The sequence below is a fragment of the Panthera tigris genome, chromosome A3, assembly GCF_018350195.1.
Source record: "Panthera tigris isolate Pti1 chromosome A3, P.tigris_Pti1_mat1.1, whole genome shotgun sequence".
Taxonomy (NCBI): domain Eukaryota; kingdom Metazoa; phylum Chordata; class Mammalia; order Carnivora; family Felidae; genus Panthera; species Panthera tigris.
This window is the reverse complement of record NC_056662.1, coordinates 15,211,917-15,235,197: the sequence shown is the minus strand read 5'-3', so window position 1 is coordinate 15,235,197 and position 23,281 is coordinate 15,211,917. Positions and strand designations below refer to the sequence as shown.

The window sequence follows — 23,281 nt, the reverse complement described above, 5'->3', positions numbered from 1 at the left end:
TCTTTTGCCCCTTCCCTTACTCAATTTCTTGAAGAAGGCTGAGTAAGGATCCATGTGGATCTTTGCCCTCCTTCCCTTATCTCCTCTCACCGATGGTCAGTCATGGTGCCCTCCCTCTACCTCAGCCACACTTCTATTCTAGCACCAATCTGCTGGTCAGAATGAGGGACTCCAAGGGGTACCAAGGTAGATGGCCTCTACCTGGAGATTTCTGCTTGTTAATTAGGCCAAGACGTTGATCAAGCTTCCTGTGCTTGGCTTTCTGTGTTGTTTTCTGTGCCTCTAAGTGTGTTACTGAGTTTCGTGTTTGTTTCCTCAGATAAACCCTGAGCTCCATTGAACAGGTCTGTGTCTAAGACCTAGTGTTTAGAACATTAATAGGGCCAGAATAAACACTCGGTGCAAACTACTGGATGAGCAAGGTAGCTATGTGGATAGATGGATGGCTCATAGTATGATGAATGGGAATATAGTTGGAAGAATACAAAGGATGGGTGAGGGTATCATGGATATTTGGGTGCATGAATGCCTGAACATGGCTGGGGGGATGAATGGCTGGGTGAATAAATGGATTGGATTGAACATAAGGATGGATAGGTTAGTAATGGGACAAACGGGTAATTGATGGAAACTCTGAATGGCAGGTAAATGAGTGAATTGTTAGGTGGATGGAGGGGAGATGGGTGTAGAAATGATGGAGACCTATGTTGACAGGTATGAGAGAATGTGTTTGTATGAAAGATGAGTAAAGGCTAGATATAAAACAGGCAGCTGGATATGTAGAAAGAAGGTGGGTGAGAAGGGTAAGTGGGTGGATATATGAGTGAGAGAATGGGTGGAAAGATCAATAAGTTTAAAGGTATTTCAATGCAAGCTAGGTGAGCGGATGGATAGGTGGTAAATGCTTTGAATGATTGGTGGATAGTGTAGGTGGGGTGGAAACATGAGTATATTGAAGAAAACATTATACAAAGTTAAAGACAAAGAATTATGTACAAAATCAGTTATACTACTTTAAGGTAATACATTTGAAAATAGAGAGAAAATGGATCAATTTTAGCAACGTATAAAAGGCCAAAATTTACAGAGGAGGAGGTAGAGAGCCTATGTACACTGTAAGGTAAAGTACAAGAAAAAAATTAGTAAAAATAGGGTTGCCCAGGTGGCTCAGTTGGTTCAACACCTGACTCTTGATTTTGGTTCAGGTCATGATCTCACAGTTTGTGGGATCAAGCCCTGTGTTGGGCTCCAGGCTGAGTGTGGAGCCTGCTAGGGATTCTCCCTCTCTCTCTCTTCCTCTCTCTCTCTCTGACTTTCCCCTGCTCGTGCTCGCTCTCTCTCTCAAAATAAAGAAATGAACATTAAAAATTTATAAAAAATTATTTCAAATATACCACTATAGAAGAAACCTTACCTAGTTGCTTTTGGAGCTCAATTTTGTGTAGCCCTAAAAAATAGAGAATATTATTAAAATATTATTATGGAAATTTTTATTTAAAATCTTACAGACCATAGGTGGTGCCTGGCTGCTCAGTAGGTAGAGTGTGCAACTCTTGATTTCAGGGTCATGAATTCATGCCCCACATGTTGGGCATATATATTACTTAAAAGAAAATAAAAATAAATTGAGATATTAAAATATTACAAATCATAGGAAAAATAAGTAACCTCCCAATTAGTTTTCCATGCTAGTTTGTTGAAAGTAATATGATTCCAATAGCAAAACATACAAAAGTAATAGGCCTATTTTTCTCTTGATTGTTGATGTGAAATTTCTGAATAAACTATTTGCTTAAAGTACCTTCGGTGTATTAATAGAAGTATACCCTCAATATGATTAAGGTCAGTCCTGGAATGCAAGGATGGTTCAACATATGGAAATTTAATAATATAAGTTCTTATACTAACAAATTAGAAGAGAAAATTATTACATGATTAGATGCTTAAAGTGTATGATAAAATTCCACAGTAATATCCAATAACAATAGTAAATGTATAAAAAGAAAACCATCCAAGTGCAGTAAAATCTATTTATCCCAAAGCCCACAACAAATGACATTTCATACTGCAGGAGACACTGATTTTAAGATAAAGAACCAGACAGGGATAGATGTCATTACCTTTATTTTCAACATTATTTCAGAGGCTCTACATGATACAAAAAGGCAAGAAAACAAAGTCATGACATTGGGAAACAAGAGAGTCAAATTACTCATCATTTTCAGATATGATTATATATAAAATATAAGTAAACTCATTAAATATTGTTATACTTCTTTTTTTTTCCCAACAACAATTTTTAAAATTATCTCAAATGCTTTGTTTTAATCAAGAATATCTTCTTAGAACCTGTCGTGTTTTTTTCCATTTCATTGCTTCTAAATATACTATTGTTTTTGCTTCACAAATGATATTTCTGAATCCATTCTTCATATTTTAATCCAACCTCATTTATTTATTTGTTTTTATTTTTTATTTAAGTCCAAGTTAGTTAACATGTAGTCTAATAATGATTTCATGAATAGAATTTAGTGATTCATCACTTACATGTAACACCCAGAGCTCATCCCAGCAAGTGCTCTCCTTAGAGTCCATCACCCATTTAGCCCATCCACCTACCCAACATCCCTCCAGCAACCCTCAGTTTGTTTTCTGTATTTAAGAGTCTCTTATGGTTTGTTTCCCCTCTCTTTTTTTTAATTTTATTTTTGCTTCCCTTCCTCTATGTTCATCCCTTTTGTTTCTTAAATTCCACATATGAGTGAAATCATATGATATCTTTTTCTGACTTATTTCACTTAGATTTAATGCACTCTAGTTCCATCACATTGTTGCAAATGGCAAGATTTCATTCTTTTTGATCACCAAGTAATATTACAGTGTGTGTGTGTGTATACACACACCACTTGTATGTGTATCTATGTATACCACATCTTCTTTATCCATTCATCAGTTGGTGGACATTTGGGCTCTTTTCATAATTTGGCTATTGTTGATAGTGCTGCTATAAACATTCGGGTGCATGTGCTCCTTAGAATCAGCACTTTTGTATCCTTTGGATAAATACCTAGCAGTGCAATTGTTAGGCTGTAGGGTAGTTCTATTTTCAACTTTTTGAGGAACCCCCATATTATTTTCCAGAGTGGCTGCACCAGTTTGCATTCCCATCAGCAGTGCAAAAGAGTTCCCCTTTCTTAACATTCTCACCAACATTGGTTGTTTTCTGAGTTGTTAATGTTAGCCATTCTGACTGGTGTGAGGTGGCATCTCATTGTGGTTTTGATTTGTATTTCTCTGGTGATGAGTGATGTTGAGCATCTTTTCATGTGTCTGTTAGCCATTTGAATGTCTTCTTAAAACATTTTTTAACGTTGATTTATTTTTGAGAGAGACAGAGACAGAATGCGAGTGGGTTAGGGGCAGAGAGAGAGGGAGACACAGAAGCAGAAGCAGGCTCCAGGCTCTGAGCTGTCAGCACAGAGCCTGACACGGGACTCGAACTCAAGAGCTGTGAGATCATAACCTGAGCCAAAGTCGGACACTCGACTGACCAAGCCACCCAAGCGCCCCTGAATGTCTTGTTTGGAAAAGTGTCTACTCATGTCTTCTGCCCATGTCTTAACTGGATTATTTGTTTTTTTGGGGGGAGGGGTGTTGAGTTTGGTAATTTCTTTATAGATTTTGGATACTAACCCTTTACCTGATATGTCTTTTGCAAATAGCTTCTCCCATTCTGTCAGTTGCCTTATAGTTTTGCTGATTGTTTCCTTCACTGTGCAGAAGCTTTTTATCTGATGAGGCACCAATAGTTCATTTTTGCTTTTGTTTCCCTTGCCTCTGAAGACATTTCAAGTAAGAAGTTGCTGTGGCTGAGGTCAAAGAATTTGCTGCCTGTGTTCTCCTCTAGGATTTTGATGGTTTCCTGTCTTAAATTTAGGTCTTTCATCCATTTGAGTTTATTTTTGTGTATGGTATAAGAAAGTGGTCCAGGTTCATTCTTCTGCATGTCTGTCCAGTTGTCCCAACACCATTTGCTGAAGAGACTTTTTTCCATTGGATATTCTTTCCTGTTTTGTCAAAGATTAGTTGGCCAGATATTTGTGGGTCCATTTCTGGATGCAAAAATTCCCAACAAGATATTACCAAACCATGTCCAATAATACATTAAAAGAATTATTCACCACAATAAAGTGGGATTTATTCCTGGGATTCAGGGCTGGTGCAGTATCCACAAATCAATCAATGTGATACATCACATTAATAAAAGAAAGGATAAGGACTACATGATCCTCTCAATAGATACAGAAAAAGCATTTGACAAGATAGAGCATCCTTTCTTGATAAAAACCCTCAAGAAAGTAGGGATAGAAGGAACATACATCAAGATCATAAAGGCCATAAATGAAAGACCCACAGCTAATATCACCCTCAATGGGGGGAAAGGGAGAGCTTTCCCCTAAGATCAGGAACATGACGAGGATGTCCATTCCCACCACTGTTATTCAACATAGTGTTGGAAGTCCTAGCCTCAGCAATCAAACAACAAAAAGAAACAAAAGGCATCCAAATTAGCAAGGAGGAAGTCAAACCTTCATTTTTCACAGACAACATGATACTCTAACATGGAAAACCCAAAAGACTCCACCAAAAAACTGGTAGAACTGATTACATGAATTCAGCAAAGTTGTAGGATATAAAATCAACACACAAAAATCAGTTGCATTTATATACACCAATAATGAAGCAGCAGAAAGAGAAATCTAGGAATCAATCCCATTTACAGTTGCACCAAAACCCATAAAATACCTAGGAATAAACCTAAGAGGTAAAAGATCTATACATGAAAAACTAGAAAGCTTATGAAAGAAATTGAAGATGCAAAATAAATAGGAAAACATTCCATGCTCTTGAGTTGGAAGAACAGATATTATTAAATTGTCAATACTACCCAAAGCAATCAACATATTCAATGCAATATCTATCAAAATAACATCAGCATTCTTCACAGAGGTAGAACAAACAATTCTAAAATTTGTATGGAACAAGAAAAGACCCCAAATATCCAAAGTATTATTGAAGAAAACCAAAGCTGGAGGCATCGCAGTTCCAGACTTCAAGCTGTATTACAAAGCTGTAATCATCAAGACAGTATGGTACTGGCACAAAAACAGACACATAGATCAATGGAATAAAATATTGTTATACTTCTTAAGACAGCTTGGCAAGGTTTCCACTTACTATTCATTTTTGAGGTTCCAGGCACTTCAGTCCACAATGTGAACAGCACTTCTGTGACACTGGGCAATCATTATCCTGAAGGCACTTGGGTCTATCAAATGTGGAACACACCACAGGCTTGTGTGGGCAGAAACCTGATTTGGCTTTATGGGATAAAATAAGACACTTGATCTTGAAATACTTGATTATAGTTTCAGACAAAGTTGGGAGATTTGGGGAACCCTAAACAGGGCTTTCTTCTGATGAAGTCTCTTACCCTTCCCCCTAGAGTAACAATAGATTGTACAAGGCAGAGTATCAACTTTCTATGGCTAATAATTTGAGGAGTATCAAAAAGGCTTGACATCTCTGAGTTACAAAATCTGATAGGATTCCTGCTGGCCCTCAAAGAGCTAATGGATTTATTTGGGTTATCTGATCCCAGATTACCAGAGATAAAAGGAATATGGGAGAGCACCCAGAACTTCCTTTTTAAATATAAACTGTACAAATTGAGGATCATGTAGGGAAAATGAGTTGTCTACGGCCATAATGAAAATGAGTAGAAGAGTTGAAGTCAGTTGAAAGGACTTGGATTTCTTCCACCATACTGTGCTGTACCTCAAAACACTAACAATCTCTGGGACAAGACTATACTAACTCAGCACTACATGAAGGAGTGAGACCTAACCTCAGAAACTACAGAGTTCACTTCTGCCCCAACAACATTTTGCTGCCAATCATTACTCCAGCACACCTACAGGATGTGGATATGCTCTACATGCTCTGAAGTTCTGTGCAGACATAAGGGCTTATTAGGAATGTACCTAATGGTTATCATTTTTTTCTGTACAAATAAGTGGGTATTGTCACCTGTCAGCCATTGAAGATGAGACTTAGAATAAATAAGTTCTCATGGGGAAAAATAGGAAGTGATACTATGCATGATTGTCTTTGAAGCCTAGCAAATAATTTTCCTGAGATCAGCACGACAACACAAGAGCAGTGATTGGGCATTAAAAAAGGAAAAGTTCCCAAGAGACGCCTAAGGTCAACTGAAGGGGTATCTCCTATTCCATGGGACAACATGACATCCTTAGCATATGCCCCGGAGACTTTGGGAGGTATACCCCCAGTCCTCACCTGTCCAGGCCATGGCACAAACAAAGCCACACATGGATTCACAACATTTGTCCCTTTGGGGGCAATCGATGTCACTCTTACACAGAGATGAACATTCCATACGGTTCTTGAAAGGGAAGAGTGGGCAATGTCCTTTCTTGACTAAAACAAGAGCAGATGTGAGTTCTCTCAAACCCCAGCCCATCTCACTGTTTTAAACAGCTTTCCCTTCCCCTCCAAACTAGTATCTCTTTCTGTCACTTGGTTCACTCTACCCTGATGACCTCTGGTAGGCTGTGAAGGAATGTAATGCCTCACCATCTCATGGGATGTAGTAGAAAGAGAGTAAGGCTGGGTGTTTGAAGCCCCAGGTGAGAAGATGACTCCCCAGACCAGGGTGGCAGCTGTTGATGTGGTAAGAAGTGGTCAGATTCTGGATCTATTTTCAAGATAGATCTAAAATGATTTCCTGATGCAATGGATGTGGATTGAGAAAGCGCAATGCTGATTCATCAAGAGTTACTTAGAAGTTTGTGTTGTTTTGTTTTGTTTTTTCAACCAAGCTGGAGAGAAGTATGGACAGAGCAGGTTTGAGATGGGAGAGCAAAGATGAGTGGTTCTCAAACAAATGAAGTGTGAGATGTTTTTGAGATCCTGATGGAGGAGAAGACAAGGCAGTTGGAGTTTGGGAGTCAGATTCAGGCTGGAGATACAACTGTGTGAGTCACTAGGGTAGAGATGGTATTGAAATGAATTCTTTAGAATTTTGTTCATGTTTTCTGTTGTCCTTATCTGATTGCAAATTCTATGAGGGTAGGAGGTGCTTCCTTTCTCCTTCCCCTCCACCTTCTTCTTCTCTTTCCTTCTCTTTCTACCTCTTCTTCCTCTTCCTGTTCTCCTTCTCCTCCCTCTTCCTCTTCTTCCTCCTACTGCTTATCTTCCTCCTCCTCCTCTTTCTTCTCTTTCTCCTTCTTCTTCTTCTCCTCCTTCTCCCCTTTTTCCTCCTCCTCCTCGTCCTTCTTCTTCTTCCTCAGGTCAGATTCTAACAGACCATGGTGTGTTTGACTCTCAAAACTATTGTTAGGTTCTTTCTGAGGTCTAAACATAAATTTCCCCCAAACCAGCTCAAACCAATTTCCCTGGCCTCTTCTTCTGGTTTCTGAGAGAGAGCCAAGGTCTAGTTTATAGTGCCATAATTCCTTACAGCCTCCCACAAAGGGTCAGGCCACAAGGTTGCCTTGGCCATTCAGGCTCACTAGGCCTATAGAATTAAAATTTCAGATCTACCCCTGACCCACTGTGAATCCTTGGGCAACTAAATTTACCTCTCTGTTTTCTTGTCTGTAAAATGGAGGTGATGGTATACATTTCAGCCTGCATTGCAGAATCTGAGGTCAAAGTTCTAGTGCTGCTTTGTAAAGTCACACAGTGCTGTGCATTTTGAACATCAACGGCCACCACCTCAATTATTACCATTTAGCAAACCGGCACTACTGAACAGCCATCATGTCAAATATTTGTGTCCTGATCACATATAATCATACCAACAACTCAGCAATGACTTTTGTTATTCCAGTATTATGGGGGAGGGAACTGAAACTCAAACAGGTGAAGAAATTTGCAGTAAGTGGGAAAAGGGGGATTTTTATCTACATCATTTGTCACTTAAGCTCTGTAAGACATTCTCTCCCAACATTAATGCTAATGGTCATTATAGTAAGGAATTAATCCACAGCCCTCACCTTCACTCCACCCTATTCTTCACCTACTCCGTGCTCTATCCCTACTTCTTGGGAAACCAGAGCTGACCTGCTTATGTTTCATTTTTGAGTAAGTACTTAGGTAACACTCAACAGGTATGTGCACTATCTGTTTCCTGGCACAACAACTCCATCAGGTCAATACTATCATGACCCCCCCATTTTGTAGACAAGAAAACTGAAGCTCATGGAAACAGGAAACTGACCCAAGACCACCTGTTCAGTGAATGATTGAGCTAAGAGTTGAACAAAACATTTTAACCTTAAAGCCTGAGCATATGAATATTCTGATGTACTATTTCCAGTTACACTAGGCCCTCAGATGGCCAGGCATATAAGTCTTACCAATTAATGTGCAAGCCATTATGCAGTGTTCCTTGCTGATGAAGTTGTTAGCATTCCCATAGCAGCCTCCATAGGTAAAGGGTTTGCAGAGGTGATGTTTATTGTCAAAATACCAGTGCATGATATTACTGTTACAGTTTCCTTGCTCTGAGGGTAGCATGCAGGGTTCTGAGGGCAGGAAACAAAGAGGGAAGAACATAAAGGGTAGCAAAAACAAAGAAGGGTTCAGGCCCTCACCTTTGTGCAGTTCTTGGTATTAGATCCAAGTGATTAGGAGACCATCATCAATAAAATTTCTAGCCTAGCTCTACTACAAATACTCTATGTTGCATTGAATCTCTGAGCATCATTCACACCTTTCAAAAGACATAGTGAAAAGCATATGAGGTGCTTTGGAGCTGATCTTTCTTCTCTACTGCCTGAGCTTTGGGAGGACAAGACTTGTTCAATGACTCTATCCAAAGTGCCTAACAAAGTGCCTGGCACATAGATAGAATGAAACATCAAGAAGGAAAAAAAAAAAACAATCTCTCATGTTTGGAAATTGATCAGAGCTCACAGCTGAGCCACGGTGTGCCCCTGTCAGATATTAACCAGCTCACCAGACAGCTACATCAAACAAGGTCACTCTGGGACCATGATAAAGGGAGACCAAAAACAGTAATTGTGAAAGCCACAGAATACCCAACATCTATGAGTGATTTATGTTTCTCTACATTATGGCTTTATCCTCAGTCTAGCCTCCCTTCTCTGTAGATAAGATAACATGAGATAATCATAAAATTGCCCCACTTTCTGACAACACCCCATATAGACCAAATCCACCCCTGCAAATTACTCAGTCAAAGCCTCAATCCCATAGTAGATTCTTTCCAACAGCTTCTTACTGAGATCTCTCAGGTTGTCTATGGTGAACATTCTCCCTCACTGCAATGAGTAGTAAATCCAACTTGTTCAAATACATATGTGTTCCTGGTGGTCTTTGGCCAAAGGACACTAACAGTAGATATTTTTTGAGTGAATAAATGGATATCTATATCTATAATGCACAATTTCCTCTTATGAGATGCTCTATACTTTGAGTTACCAGAAAACCTCTTTGAAGGCCAAAGAGTCCAAAAATAAGACCAGCATCTAAGCTGACTGGGGTTTACATTTACCACAGTGGCAACAATAGCCTCTTGACACATAGGAAGCATACGACAAGTATTAGTTATTTGTGAATGCTTGAATGTTGAACCAAGAGGACTAACATCAATATTATCCAGTTGCCATCCACCATGCTTAGACTCATTGTTTGTACTTGAGGGTTGGAATATAATTAGAAAAAGAGAAAATCATGAGCCCTGGCCTCTTTGTCCTACCATTCAAGGGAATCATTCAGCAAGTTCTAGACGGGGCAGGAAGTAAGACACCTCAAAAGGCACCTGTGCCCTCAGCCCTGGTGCCACTACCTTGGAGTGGATCCATGCACTTCTTCCCACAGGCAAATGAGCAGCACTTCATCTGTTCCGCGCAGTGCCCATCAGTTTGGCACCAATCTGGAACTTTAGTTTCACAGGTGATCCTCTCATGGGGGCACACTCCTGGTTTCTCTGCAAGAGAACAGTGTCCACATTCACATCCCTTGAGAGTTTCAGCTCTCCCCCCCGCCATGGCAAAGGGGAATAGTGACATTCTCTCAGCCCTCTCCTCTACCTTCCATCCTCAGTGCTTGCTTTGCTTATCTTATGGGCTGGGTCTGCCTCTCACCACTTGTAGCTCATTCAGATTGATCTGAATCAGGAAACTGTGTTTCCTGGAAGAAGGAAAGGGAAGGGAAGCATCTCAGATTCTACAGCAGGGAGTTAAATAGGGACCAGGAGCCTTACCTTAGTCTGGGAACTCCTCTCTCCTCTTAAAGCTTAATATTTTAATGTCTAATCCCTCTGCCTCCAGTATCTCAGTTGACAGGGAAATTAGTGAGGAGTGGTGTAAATATCATGGAAATAGGAATATTGTGGTCGCGATACCCGATTTGGGCCCCCGACTCCTTGTGAGCTCAAGAACAACCTGAGTTCCACTATGTAACTTCACAGTTATCTTTAAAGTGGGCAGGAATGGTGCAGCGAGAGGAGCACTATAAGACAGACCTGGCGTGGGAGCCTGACTCCAACACGACTAGCTAAGTTATCTTGGAGAAAAAAGTCTTCCTTCTGAGTCCTAAGCTTTCCACCTATAAAATGAGAATTTCAATCTCTTCCTTACAGTCTGCTTATAAGCATTAAGGAAGATGATGTCTGTAATGCACTCACCACAGTACCTGGCACATGGGAACAGCGTGGCAGATATGGGATTGCTTCCTCCCTCTGTAGGGTTAAACATGGCTGCCTCATATCCGTCCCGGTAGGAGGCAGAATCTTAAAGTCGCACCCCCCCAGATTCCCATCCTCTGGTTATTGAATTAAACATGAATTTAGGTACTGCTGTGGAGAAATTTCATAGATGGGAGCAAAGTCCCAAGTTAATTGACCTTAAAATACAGAGATTATCTGAGTGGGCCAGACCGAAGCTGTCGAGTCCTTTAAAAAGGAGGGGTTTTCCCCTGATTAACAGAGAAGAGGTAAGAGAGATTCGAAGGGTGAGAGGAATCCAACAGGCTATCAGTAGCTTTGAGGATGGAAGAAGCTAATTGCCCTGGACTAAGGGTGGCCTCTGGAAGCGACCTCAGTAGTGCAAATGCTACAGCTAGTAAGCATGGACGAGGACCCTGGGTCCCAGATGGAAACTGCAGCTCTGGCTGACACCTGGATGTCAGCCTGGTGACAGCCCGAACAGAGACAGAACCTGAGCCAGACGCACCACACCAGACCTCTGAACTACAGGTAGTGCGTTACACAGCCAGAGACAAATGTCTCCTCACTAGTGTTGACTTTACCCAGGCCCACCTCTCTCCTGCTTCTGGGGGCATTAAACCTTTTTTGGGTTCTACACTTCAGCTCCTTCCCCCTCTGTCAGCTTCAGCTCCCACTTAGAATCCTCCTCCCTCCCAGCCAGCCTTCTCCAGCCACTTAGCTTGTCCATGTGGTCTCCCCTGAAGCACACAAACTGGGGATTCCTCTGCAGCTACTGGGAATGCTCCCCAAAGTTTGGGTCTTGCTCTCTGCTGTCATTACTTGACACATACTTCCCACAGACCACATCCATTCCCACGATGCTATCTGTGGTTCCTATGCCTCCCTCCTGACCTATCCCCACTTCCCAGCTAAGACACATATCCAAGCACCTGGCAACATACACCTGGGCATCTCATAAGACCTCTTTTCCCACATGGACAAAACTGAACTAGCATCTCCCTATGCCTTAGCAGTGCCTCCTTCTCTCTGCTCCCATCTTTATATTGGCATCAATATGCCCCCAGGCTATCGAGAGAACCCTGAGATTCACTCCTCCCTCTCTGTCACCCCAGCATCCTGTCAGACATGGACTCGGGTCAGTTCCTCCTCCTAATCTCTCTCCAAGTCCCATGGCTTCCCCTCTTGGCCACCACTTCCAAGACAGCTCCCGACCTCCGCTCATGTCTCTCTTCCACTTGTGCCACCTCCTCCTCACTGTCCTCTCACCTCAGGTCCTCCCCAGTGTCTGATTCACCTCCAAAAAATTAACTTGGAAAAGATACAAATGAGGCAAAGTTAAGGAAATAATTTGGGGGCTCCAGTCAGAGAAGGATTCAAAGGTCCCAGGGTGGGTGAGCAGGGCTAGTCCTCTGAAGCCACAGTAGAAGTTCCTTCATCCGACGTGAGTCCTTGCCTGCTGTCTGACCCTCAGTCCCAGGAAGGCCTCCTGAAGAAGGGGCAGCCGTAGCTTCCCTCGACCCACCTTTGACTCTTTTCATTGGCGATGAAGATGTCTCCTCCAAAGAGAGAGAGAGAAGCAGCAGGAGCACTACATTCCTTGGGGAGAAGGTGGAACTGTGGACAGGAAGGTGCCTGTGTGGGGTGACAAGAGGTGGGGGATTAGGCACAAGCCAGACAGAGATACAGAGGGTGTGCTGAGAGCCATGCAGATGGTCCACACTTCCCTCAGTTCACAGATGAGGAAATCAAGATACACGGTGGGGAAGGGGGTTGTCTGAGGTCACGTGGAGAGTACGGCAGGCCCTTCAAGCCCAGGACCCTCCTGTTGGCCCCACACTCTGTCCCGGCACTGGGCCATGTCCCACCGGGACCCTCGCCCATTGTGTCACTCCTACATGAGAGGTCACATATCAGTGATCACAGGGATTTGTCTGGAACAGTTGCAGGGCTGGTCTGCCCACTGTCATTCCCAGGGCAACCCCAGACACGAGAGAACACCGTTTTCTTGCTCCACTGATGGCAAGACACTGATGGTAGGAGACTTTCAGGAGGGCCTGAGATGTCCCATTGGGTCCAGGAGCAAGAAGGTCCCAGATGACCGAGGGTTAACCAAAGGATCCCTCATTTCCTTTCTGTTGTTATCCAAGCCTAGCTTCTGATACTCCTAGAGCACCTCATAAATAGACGACCCCCCCCCCCACTCAATCCCATTTCCATATGTCTCTTCCTGGTCCTTATGTACTGTTTCATTTTGTGATGTGAAGAACTGAGAAGGCCATACAGTGTTACCTCTCAAACTAAGACGCGTTTTGAGGGGCACTTGTCTGGCTTAGTTGGTTGAGCATCTGACTCTTGATTTTGGCTCAGGTCCTGATTTCACTGTTTGTGAGATTGGTCCCCCGCTGTCTGTGGAGAGTATCCTGCTTGGGATTCTCCCTCTCCCCGCCTCTCTGCCCCTCCCCCACTCGTGGGTGCTCACTCTTTCTCTCTCTCTGTCTCTCTGAAAATAAATAAACTTAAACACATTAAATTAATAAATACATAAATGCAATTTGAAAACAGCAAGAGAGGAGGGAGGCAGACAGGAAGAGAGAAAGAGAGAGACAGAGAACGTCATTATGCCCAGAATGCACCTATATTATTGGTGGAACTTCAGACCTTGCCAGGAGTCCTTTTCAGATCTCCTGAACCATATTATGTGGCTGCCTAAGAGGAAAGACTTGTAGCAATTTATCGTTTCCCACCCCCGCCACCAGAATTCTAATCCTGTATCCTCTCTGAATGTTACAGCAATGCCTGGACTGTTCGGAATGGCAATTATGGCCCCAAACTCAGTGACAACTGGTTTTTGGTCCTGGCTTGGTAACTTACAAGTGTAGCTGTATGCGGATCCTCAGTTTCCTCATCAAGGAAATGGAAATGATACACCTACCTGGCAGCTTTGTTGTCACTGTGAGAGTTAGATGAGATTGTGTGAGATTCCTCCTGAGTGGTATGGAGTGGTCAAAAGCAGTGCTGGAGGTTGGACCCGAGTTCACACTGTGGATCCCCCACTTGCCAGCTATGTGGCCTTGGCTCAGCCACTGAACCTCACTGAGCCTCAGTTTTACCTTTCTTTCTTTCTTTCTTTCTTTCTTTCTTTCTTTCTTTCTTTCTTTCTTTTTCTTTCTTTCTCTCTTTCTTTCTCTTTCTCTCTCTCTCTCTCTCTCTCTCTCTCTCTCTCTCTCTTTCTTTCTTTCTTTATTGATTTTATTTTTAAGTCTCACCCAATGCTGGGCTTGAACTCACAAGCCTGAAATCAAGAGTCGCTCATTCTGCTGACCAAACCAGCCATGCTCCCCCAAGCCTTGGTTTTCTTTAAAGGAAATAGTAACACAACTACTTCATACACATTAGAACAAATTGAAGTATGTGGAAAGCATGGTGACTGGCATATAGTGCTTAATATATTTTAGTCAATAAAAAAATAATTCACTGAATGAAAAAAAAAGTTATTACCTTTTCAGCTTTTGAGTGTCCTGTAACACTGTGTATATCATTGCTTTTATTCCCCCAAAAGATTAGCCAAGGCCCTCGGGTGCCTTAAATTCTCGTAATCAAATCACCCTTTTGGTGTGAAGTCTTACACCTGTTAACCCAGTCTTCGGAATTCATTGGTTAGATTAGCCTGTAGTCAGTTAGTAGGAATCAGAGCATCCCGGGGATGGGTGGGGGGGGGGGGGGCGTGCAGGGCGAGATGCAGACCAAAGGTTGCCAAATATAATACAGCACGTCCGGTTAGAATTTTTCATTGAAGTATATCCCATGAAATACAAGGACCATCGTTACACTAAAAATTATTTGGTGTTTATCATTCAAATTTAGTCGGTCAGCTTATATTGTTATTTGCTAAATCTGGCAACTTTATTTTTTTTTAATTTTTTTTTAAGTTTACTTATTTTTGAGACAGAGAGAGACAGAGCATGAATGGGGGAGGATCAGAGAGAGAGGGAGACACAGAATCTGAAACAGGCTCCAGGCTCTGGCTGTCAGCACAGAGCCCGACGCGGGGCTCGAACTCACGGACCGTGAGATCATGACCTGGGCCCAAGTCGGACGATTAACCAACCGAGCCACCCAGGCGCCCCTAAATCTGGCAACTTTAAGACAGTGGATTCATTTTGATTTGAGGAGGATCTGTTTGGGCAAGAGACTACAAAACATGGGTCCTATGGGGAATGAGCAAATGCGTGTGGGGGACTTGCCCAGTGGCCCTAGGCAGCGGGACAGACGTGGGAGGCATGGGCACTAGGGTGCTGTAGCAACAGCAACGAACCAGGAACGAAGAGACTTTGAAGCCATGCCATTTGGGGCTCCTCTTATGTCAGTCTACCCATGTGAAAATGACGAGATTCAACTCAGTCCTGATCATGCTGGCGCACACGTACCCCTGAGGGCACAGGAAGGTTTTCCAGAGGGTACACAGGCACGGACAGATTTAAGGACATGATGTCCTGCTTCTCAAATTCCGCATTTACTTCTTCCTGAAGTTGGTCTGCCTGAGGAAGAGCCTGCAGTCTGCCTTTCTCCTTCTCTGTCTCGCACAAAGCCCCGTGCTGCTTCCAAAAAAGGAGGGGTAGGGACCATACTCCTTACCTATCTCTTGCATGTGTCCAAAGTGTAAAAACTGAGTTACAAACAAAGGAACACTTTGAGAGTGCATTTTCCTGAGGACGCTTCCCAAAGAGCAAAGCAAAAATGTGTGGGTAGGAAATACTAAGAGGTTGGTCGGTACCCTGTTTCACTCAGGTGACAAAGTCATAGTATGTCACTGTGCCTTTAGCTCCCTCTTCTAGAGTTAGAAATCCCAAGAGTGATGGCACATATCCACAGGGATGTGTATGAAAACATTAATTTCAATTGAAAAATGAAGTCAGCTGTATTGTGGGAGAAAGTGGCCTGATTTGGCCGATTGAGGACTGACTTTGCCAATTAGTTGATTTGTTTAACATTTTCCATAAATAAAGTGAGTTAAATCTGTGGCATAAATTTTTTGTAATGCTTATTTGTTTATTTTAAGAGACAGAGAGAGAGAGTGAGAGAGAGAGAGGGCCAGGGGTGGGGTGCAGAGAGAGGAGACAGAGAGAATCCCAGACAGGCTCTGCACTTATAGCTTGGAGCCTGACGTGGGACTCAATCCCACGAGACCATGGCCTGAGAGAGAATCAAGAGTGGGATGCTTAACTGAGCCACTAGCTGCTTCCCCCAACTTTACAATGTATTTAAAGCATGCAATAAGATAAAAGCATTTTATAAAATATATATTATGGAAGGTCTATGGAAGCTAGTAGTATTCAAACTTTCCAGTGCTTACAGTGTATCAGATTAAACAATATGTCTACATAAAAGAGTAACAAGTCTAATTAATAACATTATTGATCATTTGGTAAATACTGGTAAAGCCTTTTTGGTAAACTTTCCAGAAATGGAGAAAGTCACGTGTGATTTGTGATCAGTATCCTAATTCCTAGGAAACAAATTCTTTTCAAGTATAAGGTTTCCAGTTCTATGCCTTGTAAACATAGAAAGGGGATTTAAGTAAGCTTATATGAATATTTAGATTAGATCATTAAAAATAGTTTTTTATTATAGAATATTACATGATTGGGGGGCAATGATCTGGAAGTTTGAAGAACCACGTGACATACCTATAACAAAACTCCTTTTGTTCCCATGCACTTACATATCACCAAGAGATTCATTACCTATAGAATTTTGTTTATCAGTAAAATTTTGCCAATCGATAATTTCAATGTATTTACTTATATGGTCACTATTATAATGTTATCGAAGTAACAAATGGAATGAAAAATCAGTCCGTAAGAAAACATTTTATTCCTAGAGTCTTATGGTCCCAGGAATTGAAAACTTTACATTTTAATCTATATACATGTGTTTATGGCATAGCAGTATGAAAAGGTCGTGATTAAAAGGCTTTTGAGCATAAGATTATATTGCATTAGATTGTGAGTCTGTGGGGCAATAAGAATGGAAATATGAGTTCTACGAGAAGGAGAAGTGTTTTGAAATGTCCAACTCTTAAAGAAATGCTTTCCATATTTTTTTCCTCTTTGTTTTTTAAATTTTTTAAATTTTATTTTTTTAAATTTACATCCAAATTAGTTATCATATAGTACAACAATGATTTCAGGAGATTATATGTATATATATATATATATATATATATATATATATATATATATATATTTGATATGAAATTTATTGTCAAATTGGTTTCCATACAACACCCAGTGCTCATCCCAACAGTTGCCCTCCTCAATACCCGTCACCCACTTTCCCCTCCCTCCCACCCCCCATCAACCCTCAGTTTATTCTCAGTTTTTGAGAGTCTCTTATAGTTTGGCTCCCTCTCTCTCTAGCTTTTATTTCCCTTCCCCTCCCCCATATATATATATATATTTTTTAATTTTTTAATGTTTTATTTATTTTTGAGACAGGGAGAGACAGAGCATGAACAGGGGAGGGTCAGAGAGAGGGAGACATAGAATCCGAAACAGGCTCCAGGCTCTGAGCTGTCAGCACAGAGCCCGACGCGGGGCTCGAACCCACGGATCGGGAGATCATGACCTGAGCCGAAGTCGGCCGCTTAACCGGCTGAGCCACCCAGGCGCCCCTCCCCCATATACTTTTTAAGTGGATGATTGTGGGTATCAAATTAGGATGGTATTTTGGCTCCAAAGGATTTGTTTTAAAAGTTATGCTGCAGGGGCGCCTGGGTGGCTCAGTCGGTTAAGCGTCCGACTTCGGCTCAGGTCACAATCTCGCGGTCCGTGAGTTCGAGCCCCGCGTCGGGCTCTGGGCTGATGGCTCAGAGCCTGAAGCCTGCTTCCGATTCTGTGTCTCCCTCTCTCTCTGCCCCTCCCCCGTTCATGCTCTGTCTCTCTCTGTCTCAAAAATAAATAAACATTAACAAAAATTAAAATAAAATAAAAGTTATGTTGCAGTGTTTAAAATATTAACGTTCACAACATGTTTTCATAATGCATTTGAGATTCCCTCATGTTGTTGTGTGTTGTCTGGACCTTCTTGTTGCTGAGTTATGTTTCATCGTATGGAGGCACCACGGTTGTTTATCCATTCACTAGTTAACGCGCACTTGGGTTGTTTCCAGTTTGTGGTGATTATGAATTAACTCCCTACAAACAGTTTCATACAGGTTTTTGTATGAACATAAGTCGCCATGTCTCTTGGGAAAGTACCAGGGGGTAGGATTGTTAGGTTGTGTGATAAGTATATGTTTGCAAGAAGCCACCAAAATGTTTTGCAAAGTGTCTGTGCCATCTTGCATCTCCACTAGTGGTGCAGGAGAGCTCCGCTTGCCTCACTTACTTGCTAGCATTTAAGATCGCAGATGTTTTACTTTAGTCGTTCTAATACGTGCGTAGTGGTGCAACTGTGAGAAATTTTAAGAGATTAAGGCAATTTGCTTGAATTTCTGGGACCATAAGATTCTAAGTCACTTAAAACGATGGTGGGGATATTTTCCCTATTTCCCAGCTGTCCCTTTGACAATGTTCCAAACCCAGTGGGCTCCTCCTTTCTTGAGCCTGGGTAGTCAGAAGCTTCCCCAGAACCCCATCGTCGAACCTACCTCTTTGCCCAGCTTCCCCACATGGCAGAGGTTGCTCTTTGCAGCGAATGGAGGAGCGTTTTGCAACCGAAAGGTCCACAGGTGGTCAGCAGCTAGGGGAACAGTTGAATTTCCAGGTTACCATTTCCAGAAACTACAGGTAAGGCCTCACTATGATTCTATCACATCCCATAACCCCCTACCGCTCCCCCCACTCCCAACCCATGCCGGGAGTACACCCAGCCTCAGGTCCCACGTCCATGGCCGAGAGCTCCTTCCTCACATCTTCCCCCTCTCAATGGCACGGCACGTCTCCTGCTTGGCTACTCAACCAACAATGTGCCTTTTGCCTCAGTCACTTGGCAGACCTTGAGGAGGACAATTAGCTCCATGGATCTCCTTCATACACCCTGTCCCACGCTTGGGCACAGTAAGCAGATGCTTCCTCCCAAGATGTGATCTTCTACATAACTCCTATCCAGTGATCTACATTCCGATACTGAATCTCGCTAAGTGTGGCATGCAGAGCACTGCCTATCTCCACAGTGTGTTGTTTAAATATCTTAAATCTTTGGAATTTTTTGTCTCTTTGACTGTCAATAATTCGGAACGGTGTGTGGAGGGCTCTCACTACAAAGATTTCTCAATTTATGTCTGCAATTGCATCGGTGTTTGTTTAATAGATCTTGATTCTATTGATTTAGGTAAATGCAAACATTCCTGGTGAATGGAATCTTTTATCGTTATACAGTGACTCCTCCTCTATCCTGAGAATAAATTCGTCTTACGGTTCTGGATTTCCTGATATCGATCTAACTATACCATCTCTTTTTTTGTTTGCATTTGCCTCGACTTTTCCCCCTCAGTTTGCTTCAACCTTTCCATGCACTTGTGTTTCATTTTTGAAACAGTGTAAATCTACATTTAAAAAATCTACATTTAAAAATCTACAATCTTTACCTATTCATTGATATTTATGGGATTTAATGACATGTGGGTTCATTTCTACAATCTTATTTTGAGTTTTCTATTATCTATCCTTATTATTTGCAGATTCTGTATTTGCAAATTGGTTTTGTGTGTTTGTCAAACAACTCAATAACAAGAAAACAAATAACCTGATTAATAAATGAACAAAGGACTTGAGTGGACTTTTCTCAAAAGAAAACATACAAATTACCAACCACATATGAAAAGATGTCAACACCACTAATCATCAGGGAAGTAAACACCAAAACTACAATGAGATATCACCTCGTGTCTTCTTAGAATGCCTATCATCCAAAAGTCATAAGATAACAAGTGTTGGCAAGGATGTGGAGAATGAGGAGTCTTGTGTGTGTTCGGTGGAAATTTAAATTGGTGCAGCCACTGTGGAAAACAGTCTGGAGGTTCCTCAAAAAAATAAGAAACAAAACTACTATATGATCAAGCAATCCCACTTCTGGGTATACTATATCCAAAGGAAATGAAAGCAATACTGAAGAGATATCTGCACCCCCATGTTCACTGTACCATTATTCACAATAGCCAAGATATGGAAACCATCTAAGTGTCCATGGATGGATGAATGGATAAAGAAAATGTGATATACATGAATATGATTCAGCCTTTAAAAAAAATCCTGCCATTTGCAACAACATGGATGAATCTGGAGGATATTATGCTAAGTGAAAGAAGCCAGACACAGAAAGGCAACTACTGCAAGACCTCAAAAAGTGGAACTCATAGCAGCAGAGAGTAGAATAGTGGTTGCCAGAGACTAGGGGATGTCTAAGGGGACAAGCCTTCTGTTGAAAGATGGGTAAGTTCTGGGGATCCAATGGATAGCATGGTGACTATAATTAATAATACTGTGTTGTGTACTTGAAATTTTCTAAGGGAGTAGGCCTTAAGTGTTCTCACCACACATAAAAAGGCGGGGGGGTACTATTTGAGGTGATAAATATGCTAACTAGCTTGATTATGTTGATCATTTCACAATATGTACCTATATCAAAATTTATTATACCCACCTTCAATATACACAATGTTTACACATCAATGTACCTCAATAAAAGCTTACAGATTTTTTTTAAATACAAAGAAGGTTCCAAAGGGTATTCAGAACTAGATTAATTGCTTTAAGCCAGCATGTTGAAAAAATTTTTTTAAATGTTTATTTGTTTTTGAGAGAGAGAGACAGAGTATGAGCAAGGGAGGGGCACAGAGAGAGAGGGAGACACAGAATACCAAGCAGGCTCCAGGTACTGAGCTGTCAACACAGAGCCCAACACGGGCCTTGAACTCACAAACTGTGAGATCATGACCTGAGCTGAAGTCAGACACTTAACCAACTGAGTCACCCAAGCACCCCTAAAAATTTATTTCTACTCTCTCTATGCTTCTGGTGCTACTCTTGAGTAATCCTCGGTGAATCAATCTCTTTCTTTTTGCTTTTTACTTCAGGTATATGTTGTGTTTCTAGATATTCTACTTGGTACTTTTTCAATATTCTGGTGATTTTTTTTTTTTTTTTTTAGATTTTATTTTTAAGTAATCTCTACACCCGACATGGGGCTTGAACTCACAACCTCAAGATCAAGAGTCATACTTTCTACCAACTGAGCCAGCCAGGTGCCTCTTAAATTCTTCTGCTTCCCAGTCCCTAACAAAATCTCTAGTAGTGATGGGCAGCAGCTGGAATAAGATTGGAAGGAGCCAAAACTCTGAGAGAAGTGAAATCTTCCTCCGTTGGGTCAGCTGTAATTCTTTTTTTTATTTTTTATTTTTTCACGTTTATTCATTTTTGAGAGACAGAGCACAAGTGGTGGTGGGGTAGAGAGAGGGGGAGACACAGAATCTGAAGCAGGCTCCAGGTTCTGAGCTGTCAACACAGAGCCCGATGCAGGGCTTGAACCCAAGAGCGATGATATCATGACCTAAGCCAAAGTCGGACCCTTCACTGACCAAGCCATCCAGGGGGTCAACTGTAATTCTAAGAGAGTCGGTGGACCCCTGTTGTCCTTGTTTCTCTTTTCTCTCTTTGGTTTGTTCTCCGCCACTTGGCTCTGGATATGGAGCTGAAGTTGCGGAAGGGCCTGGCAATGCAGGGTAAACAAAGCCTAAGTTGTTTGGAGACTTGGGGAAACAGAAGTCTGTTTCTGGGGAGAAACAGGGGAGATCACCAAGGGAAGGAGTTGAGAAAGCAACTGGGTTATTCCTGGGTTCACCTCCAAGCTGTGCATGCTGACATGCATCGAGAAATGAACTAACAGATACACCATGACCTAGGTCCCAGACTAGTCACTTGGTGGTGCATATGCAAGGAGGCACCAAATGAACTGCAAACAGAGGCTTTGAAAAGCTAAACTGACATTGGAACACAACCCACCCAAGACAGATTGAACTTTTCAGCCTGAACCTAATCATTTAAACTACTTTTCAAAACACAGTATCAACCTTCTCCATTCGGTGTAAGCAAGACCTAGAGTCTTGTAAGTTTCATAATGTCCAGGATATAATCCAAAATTATGTAGCCTATGAAGGAAAAGGAAAACATCAACTCCTATGGCAAAATATCAACCTATGGCAAAAAGCTACCAACAGACTTCAGTTTTGAGATGAAATACATGTTGGAATTATCTTTCAAAGTTGTTAAAGCAACTATTATAACAATTCTTTTTTTTTTAATATTTATTTTTGTGAGAGAGAGAGAGAGACAGAGAGACAGAGTGTGAGCTGGGGAGGGGCAGAGAGAAGGAGACACAGAACCTGAAGCAGGCTCCAGGCTGTGAGCTGTTAACACAGAGCCTGACACAGGGCTCGAACTCACAAACTGTGAGGTCATGACCTGAGCCGGAGTTGGATGCTTAACCAACTGAGCACCCAGGTGCCCATATAACAATTCTGAAGCAAGTTATCATGAACACCCTTGAAACTGATGGAAAAATAGAATGTCTTGGCAAAGAAACAGAAGACATAAAGAAGAAGGAAAAGGAAATTTGGTAAGAACATAACAACTGAAATTAAACACTCACTGGATTGGCTTGCTATCAGAATGCACATGACAGAAAGAGGAGCAGTGACCTTGAAGACTGACCCATGGAAATTATCTAATTTGAACAACAGCAACAAAAAATATACTTAAAAAAGATACACAGAGCCTCAGGGACAATAACCAAAGTCCTGACATCTGTCACAGTCATGGAAAGAGAAGAGAACGGTACAAGGCTGAAAAAACATTTGAGGAAATAATGACTTGAAATTTCCAAGGATGTTGGAAGACACAAGCCTATAGACTCAAAAAGCTTGTGATGAACATGTAAGATTGACTCAGCAGCTTGTAAGTATGCACTACACTATTATTGACTATAATCAACATGCTGTACATTAGAGCAGGTCACTGTTTGCCACAATCAATGCCACTGTGTGGCTGCTACTGTTTTTATTTCCTGTTAGTACTTGTCTCTATATGTTTCAGCTTAGTTGGTCTGTGTGGGGTGAAACAGAAGCCCACCCTTTGTGTGATACCCCGGAAAGCTGGTGGGGCACTGACCCACCCTGCTCTCTCCTTCCATGGTGAGGGGACTTTAATGGGAGACTTCCCTTTGGCATGGAGCGTGCAGGGATGGGATGATGCAGGCGAATGTAGCTGCCCTTTCTTCTCTTCGTATGCAATTATTCTCAGGTGTATGTTCCATTTTGCTGAAGTTTCTACGTGGACTCCAGAGCTTGCCCAATTACACCTGTGTAATTGTTGATCTTTGTTGTGGGACAGAGGCTGGGGTCTCATATGTTGTCATTTGGTGAACATCCCTCTGTATGCATATGTTTTGAAATGTCATATTTTCATTTTTGGTTCAAAATATTTTCTATTTTCTATCATGATT

General features: G+C 41.8%; 1 protein-coding gene and 1 long non-coding RNA gene across 2 annotated transcripts in view; one reads left to right on the top strand and one right to left on the bottom strand.

Moving 5' to 3' along the window:
• Positions 1-5,241: 5,241 nt before the first annotated feature.
• Positions 5,242-18,672, bottom strand: WFDC8 (WAP four-disulfide core domain 8). Its single transcript, XM_042979663.1, has 7 exons — positions 18,667-18,672; positions 18,432-18,523; positions 12,303-12,412; positions 9,899-10,039; positions 8,445-8,612; positions 6,361-6,501; positions 5,242-5,381 (listed from the first exon to the last, which is right to left on the bottom strand). The coding sequence occupies exons 1-7, from the start codon at positions 18,670-18,672 to the stop codon at positions 5,242-5,244; spliced, it is 798 nt and encodes a 265-aa protein (XP_042835597.1).
• A 3,943-nt stretch (positions 18,673-22,615) lies between these two features.
• The window catches only part of LOC122237179, a 30,653-nt gene continuing 29,987 nt past the window's right edge, over positions 22,616-23,281 (top strand). The window contains exon 1 of the long non-coding RNA XR_006215412.1: positions 22,616-22,734. This is a non-coding gene — a long non-coding RNA (uncharacterized LOC122237179). The remainder of the gene's footprint in view (positions 22,735-23,281) is intronic.

What these genes read in the sequence shown, in the direction of transcription:
- WFDC8 (XM_042979663.1), bottom strand. An exon ending in GCCAATGAAAAGAGTCAAAG is followed by an intron (nt 10,040 to 12,302) that starts GTGGGTCGAGGG and finishes GTTCTCTTGCAG; the next exon opens with AGAAACCAGGAGTGTGCCCC. An exon ending in GTGCATGGATCCACTCCAAG is followed by an intron (nt 8,613 to 9,898) that starts GTAGTGGCACCA and finishes TCCTGCCCTCAG; the next exon opens with AACCCTGCATGCTACCCTCA.